Below are 6,227 nucleotides of genomic sequence, written 5' to 3' on the forward strand. Positions count from 1 at the left end.
GCCGGACCCCCGCCTCAAGCAGGAAAACCTGCAGCTCGTGCACAGGTAAGAGCGCCTGGCTTGTGCCGTGCCAAAATTCAGCTTAGCGTCGCCTGTGGTGCCTTTTCCTTTTCCCCCTCCACATGCTGCAGCGCCCTGCGCCTTCCCCACCGGAGCCTGCGGGGGAGAGGGGGCAGCAGGAGAGGAGGAGGAAGGACAGAACATAGCAGGGAAGCTTCACAGCTCTGCCCTTGACGATCCGATCCCACCCTGGCGGGGTTAAATCCGGCCGGGGTTTGGGCTGCCACCTCTGCGCAAGGGCCGTGCGCGGGATCGCAGCATCCCGCCCGTGCTTTTCTGCATCTCTGGCAAATTCCCAGGAGCGCAGGAAGGGGCCTGCGGCTCAGCCGGGACAAATGGCAGACGCCTCCCTTGCAATGTTCCGCTCGGATCTGTGTAACTACAACAGTGCCTTTTAGATCTTTTCTTAATATCTTTTTTTTTTTTTTTTTTTTTTTTTAATGTGCCTCCCCGCCCCACGTGTCCATCCCAAAAGGTCTCTGTGGAGCCCTGGAGCTCCAGGGGTTGGCTCAGAGGATCGCAGGGGGGTTGTGCTTCTTGGAAAAGTTTCCCATTCGGGGAGGATATACGCTTCATACTCGCCCTGTATGGACTCTTTCTGGCCCATATTTCACCCATTAGGTCTGGGTAGAAGGTACAGTGGCGTCCCTGCTGCCCATCTCTACCCTCCCCGCTACCAGCCTTGATCCTGTTGCTTTCGGATCCTGGCTGGGGCGTAGTGCTTTGGATCCCATTTGATGTAATCGCTGCCTTTACTAATCTGGCAGGCTTCTCTCTTCCAACAGCATATTTACCCTCAGCAGATAAAGCCGGCAGGAGTTTATCTATAGGGCTGTAAGGCTGTTAAGTAACCACCGTGTCAGGGAACCGAGCGATTCAAACAAAGGTTTCTCTAAGCCCTGATAAACTTTGCAGCGAGGGAAATGATTTCACTTCAGCGGCTTGGCCCAGAAGTGTCAGTCAGCTTTTAATTAAGTAAAGCCCCGAGCGTACTCATTGCTGGTAGATCTGGCAAAAGCCTTCCCCACCTGCCTATGCAAAGCGATGGCATAAACTCCAGCCTCCTTGGGCTACCCCTGCCCTGTCGGAGCAGCCACGGCCGCTGCCTGCGCCGTCACGGGCTCGGGACCGCGTGGAAATCCCCGTTACACTGGCACACAGAGATGGTTGACCTGCAGATCCTGCATTCCTTTGCTGGGGACATGAGAGGATGGAAAGGAGAAGGATTGGGGCTGTTGTCATCCTTTCTCTGGGCAACAAGACTACTTCGGGGCAGAGTAAAGGAGCCCAAAATTCTAGAAACGGCTGCAGGAGGATTTCTCTGCCGTGGCCGCTACAGGTGAAACCACAGCCCTGGGATTTATGGTTGGATTTGATGATCTGAAAGGTCTTTTCCAGCCTAAATGATTCTATGATTCCATGAGATTCCGATTAAGTAGCTTGTTCTGGGTGACGCGGCGACCGTGACCCACCGGCTGTGGGTTATAAAATGATTCCTGGGCTTTCACCCTTGCCTCGCCCCCTTGTTGGCCTCCCCCTTAAAAAGGGGTTTGATGCAGCCTGGAGATCTATAAAACCAGAGGCGAGACCAGCGAGTACCACCTGGCTCTCGCGTTGGTCAGCAGTAGTGTCCTCGGGGGTTTCGGGGACCGTGCCGCTTCCCCGCTGCATCTGCTGGGACGAAGTGAAGCCCTCGTACACCCGCCTGAAAGCCCGCTCCGTGTTACAGCCTGCTTCCCCCAGCTCTCCCAGTAAAAAAGGGGTGGGAGGGGCGTCCTGTGGCTCCCTTGGGATGGCAGCGTGCGGGGGGTGAGCCATCGGGAACCTTCAATCCTCTCTCCTCTCTCCGCAGGGCAAATGCTCTCGAGGAACAACTGAAGGAGCAGGAGCTGAGAGCTGACCAAACGCTCCTGGAGGAGATCAAGAAGCAGAGGGAGCTGCTGAGCAAGATGGAGAGGGAGAAGAGCATTGAGATTGAGAACCTGCAGGCCAGGTGGGGCTGGGGCAGGGCTGGGTGGTGGCAGGGCTCCGACCCTCCCGGACACGCTGGGACACGCGTAGAGGCTGCCGTTTTGCAGCCACAGCCTTTGGGAAGACAAAGTCTGCTAGAGAGCGAATTTAACTTGGTTAAAGGTGTAACTGAAATCGTTATAAAGCCTGCGTTTTGGTTGCTTCTCCTACCAAAACCAAGCCCCTCCCGGAACCCAGTCTCTGACTTCTTATTTGAATTTCCCTGATGCAGTTTAAATTTTGCTCACGTTCCCTGTCCGTGCGCCTGCCCCCCAGCATGCAAATGAAGAGGTGGTTCGTTAGTGCTCGTTCCCGTGGAAGTGTGTTTGATGGCCAGATGTTTTCCACCTTCGTGGAAACAGAGAACCTGGGGAGGAAGAGTTGTCCAACAGGCAGCGTCCCAGATAGGGTGCCTCATGCCACCCGTTGGCCTCCAGGGGAAGAAGGGGTGTAGGAGAGGTTTCATTTATTTGTCAGGGGTTTTGCTGCTTTTCCAGAATGTGCTTTGCTATTGTTCAACCCTTGCAGCAAATGAAAGATGAAGGCAGTGGGGGGGTTTGTAGTAGGACGGTTACCGTGATGGACGGATGTTGCTTTCCCTGGAGAATGCAAAGCTGAAGCCCTCTCTGCATCCCTGCTCCAACTCTGCCCAGGCGACGTGTCCGTTTTTTGGTGCCCAGTGCTGAGGCTTGCCCATGGACTGATGAAGCCTGAAGAATAATGTTGGACCTGATTGAGAAGGGCACGGCACCCGACTCGCCAGAAGTCACGTGGATGCCCTGCTTTTTTCCCCAAGAGTAGAAATAGTGAAAGTCTCAGGATTTGCTTTGAACAGATAAATCCCCGCTGGCTGGCCTTCAGCAGGCCCTGGTTTAATGTTCCTAGCGACGTTTCAACCAAGTCTCCTACACTTGGGATGCTCGGGTGAGTTTCTTACGCGTCTCTTCACTGTTGCAGGCTGCAGCAACTGGATGATGAGAACAGCGAGCTGAGGTCCTGCGTCCCTTGTTTAAAAGCAAACATTGAAAGACTAGAGGAGGTAAGGACCGTGTCTGCTTGGGGTGCCCGAGCCAGAGCTGTGTTTCTGGGTTCCCACCTGCTGCCCCACACTGCTGGAGCCAAAATTCTCATTTAAACGAAGGGCCTATGTGAGATCCGTTTAATGTAACGAGCAAATGAGCTGCTTCTGCCCTCCAGTCCCTGCAGAGCTCCCCTCGGAGCAGAGCTATCCCATACCGCTGGCCGGGCAGCTTCCCGCTGTTTGGCTTGGAAGCTGGGATTAACAAACCCTTAATAAATCTGAGAGTGCAGCCTGGGGGTGCAGCGGTGGCAGCCCTGGCCTGGCCGGTTAGGAGGGGACTCGTGCCCTCTTGTGGAAGCTTGTCCCCATCCTGCAGCCCGCAGCGGGACAGTGCTGCGAGGGAGGAAGAGGAGCGGGCGTGCTTCATCTCGTCCTTCCCCGGGCAGATAATGTCCTCGCTGGGATTTGCGAGTTGAGCCTTCAAATCGCCGTGTTATCTCCCGGATCCTCTCACCCTGCTCGGGATTCACGGCCGTGCCGACGGGGCCGGGGTGGGAGGCTTGCCAGGGTGGGAGGCTTGCCGAGGCGCCGCCATCTCCATGGGACGGACGAGATCCTCATTTCTGGAGGGGATGTGGGTTACGGATGTAGCATCTGCTGCAAAGGCTGCCTTTTGTTTCTGTTCAAGCTTGTGGCAGATGTAAGGTTAAAATTTAAGTGAAATCAAGGCGCTCTGCCCAGCTGAAGGCCCTCAAGCATTTCATCCGCTCGCAGTCTTTGAGCCTGCGGGCGAGCGCTGCAGCTCCCTCTCTACCTGACGTGGCCGTGATGGAGTGGTCTTTCTCTGCCAAGACCTTGTAAGCACAGTGCATTGAGCCTTGGGGGAAGGAAAACCGCTGTGGGTCTGAGGGTAAATTCCCTGCCTGGGTGTGTTTCAGCCACACGAAGCTGGTTTTGATCCTTAATCTCCCTGCAGAGCGGTGCTGCTTTTCTCCACGGTTAATGGGATTAACAAGGAGGGAGAGGTGCAGTTGCTGCCCCTCCCTGCCGAGGAGAGAAGCCCTGCTGATGGGGCTGCCGTCTTTGTCCAGTGTCTGAAATCAGGATTTCGTTGTCAGCGTTGCGTTTGCTGCTGGTGCGGTGCTTTTGGTGCTCTGCTCCACGCACCAGGACACCCCAGACCCAGCAGCCGGAGCGCCCCCTCGGAGCTGCTCCTCACCTCGTCGTGGCATGGGCCATCCAGCACCAGGGCTGGCTGGGGTCTTGCGGTGGTTTTGGCTTGCTGAAAGCAAAAAAAACTTCCCCACGGGGAGAGCCAGGCTGGAAGGTGTGAGCCTGGGGAGGGGGTGAGTTGGTCGTAAGGCAGAGGGCTTACAGGGAAGCGTCCTGCGCCGGGCTGTTGTCATCGCCCGGTGACAAGCTTTGCCTGCCATCGCAAACGTTCAGCCAAGGCTTGGAGCGTAAGAAGGGGACAGAGCAGGAGAGCTGGACTGTATGTTTTACATCCTGGCTTGAAATGGTCGTATTTCTTCTTGGGGCAACCCTCAGTTCAATTCCTTCATACCTGAAACCAAGAATGAGCATCTTTAGAGTGGCTTAAGGTCTCAGATTCATGGCTTTTCTGAAATTCAGACCTAAGGAGCCTCATGATTTATAGAATCATAGAATGTTTTGGGTTGGAAGGGACTCCTAGAGGTCATCTAGTCCAATTTAATGTCTCTTCTAGGCCTGTACCCCCTGTGGTGGCCCCAGTCCCACCCCAGCCACGTCCCACGCTGGCATCACGCTGCCCGGAGAGCGGCACAAGCGCGGATGTCTGCCTGCCTGCGTTTATCGAGTCAGCTCTTACGACCCCTCCTTTAGCGGTGCTATTTTGGCACGTGGCTCTTCTTGCTGCTGCCAAAGCACTGGGGGCTCTGAAGCCCTCAGACGGCAAATGAAATCCCAGCAGGCAGAGCATCCGAATGCGTCAGCGAGAGCAGCCTTCCCCGCCGTGCTCGGCGTGGGCCCTGCCCTCGAGCGAGTGGGAAGAGCCCTGGCAGCGCCGAATGGAGACGGGCTCTCCGACTGTTGTTGTCTTTCCTGTCGTTACAGGAGAAGCAGAAGCTGCTGGATGAGATCGAAGACCTCACGGTGCAGCTCACAGAGGAGCAGGAGAAAAAGAGGAAGATGGGGGACAAGCTGAGTCAGGAGAGGCACCAGTTTCAGAAGGAGAAGGAGTCGACGCAGGAGGTGAGTAGAGTCGGGGCTGCCTGCCACAGCCCTGTCCTGCTGGTCCCCCAAATTAGAGCTGTGTGGGGAAGCTGGCCTGGGCAGCCTCTCCAAAAATACTCCAAACTGGAGCATTTGGTCCTGCCTGGGCAGGGAAAGGTACAGCAGCTTAACCGTGTCACATCTGTGTCGCTTCTGCCTGCGTTAAAATTCAGCCGAGCGTGTCTGCATCTGCAAACCCAGCGGGGCTGAGCCACCCTGGCCCGTTCCTCTGGGGCCCGTTTCTCTTCTGCATCAAAGGAGCGGTGGCAGAAGCGCGGTGACTGATGGCACGTGGTGCCAGCAGGCGTTAGCAGGCAGGGGGAGGGGGCTGCGAGGCTGCTTGGGTCAGAGCTGCCAGCTCCTGCCTGCTTGGGGGCAGAAATGCAGCCCCCCAGCCCCTTCCACGGGGTGTCGGTGCGGTTGGTAATTCCGGCTGGCGGCTCAAGCAGGGCTTGCTGTTGTGGTAGAAAAGGAGCTTTGGGCCTCGAAGTGGAAATTGTTGGTCATTTTGGCAACGCTAAGAGCACTCGGGTGAGCCGGGGATTCCCAGCGCTGTAGCAGGAGGGAGCTGCCCGAGCGAGTGCCCCCATTGCCAGGTTGGGGGGGTCTGTCTGCTGCTGCAGACCCGGAGCCAGCATCTTCGGTGCTCCGACAAAGTCCTTCCCGGGCTGCTCTCACGTATTCTCACCTGACAGGAGGCTGTAGTGAGGTGGGGGTCGGCCTCTTCTCCCTGGTAACGGACGATGGGACAAGGGGAAATGGTCTGAAGTTGCACCAGGGCAGGTTTAGGTTGGATGTTAGGATAAATTTCTTCCCTGCAAGGGCTGTCAGGCACTGGAAGGGGCTGGCCCAGGGAGGGGGCGCGGCCCCCACCCCCCGGGGG

At 56.7% G+C, this 6,227-nt stretch overlaps 1 protein-coding gene across 1 annotated transcript in view; it reads left to right on the forward strand.

The window, feature by feature from the left end:
- Nucleotides 1–6,227, forward strand: part of RAB11FIP3 (RAB11 family interacting protein 3) — a 64,918-nt gene that overhangs the window by 50,429 nt on the left and 8,262 nt on the right. Inside the window, exons 8-11 of the mRNA XM_035895547.1 lie at nt 6–45; nt 1,913–2,053; nt 3,028–3,109; nt 5,186–5,323. Coding sequence (XP_035751440.1) covers nt 6–45; nt 1,913–2,053; nt 3,028–3,109; nt 5,186–5,323 — 401 coding nt within the window. The remainder of the gene's footprint in view (nt 1–5; nt 46–1,912; nt 2,054–3,027; nt 3,110–5,185; nt 5,324–6,227) is intronic.

This window comes from Egretta garzetta, unplaced genomic scaffold (assembly GCF_000687185.1).
Source record: "Egretta garzetta isolate BGI_Z169 unplaced genomic scaffold, ASM68718v1 scaffold140, whole genome shotgun sequence".
Classification (NCBI taxonomy): Eukaryota; Metazoa; Chordata; class Aves; order Pelecaniformes; family Ardeidae; genus Egretta; species Egretta garzetta.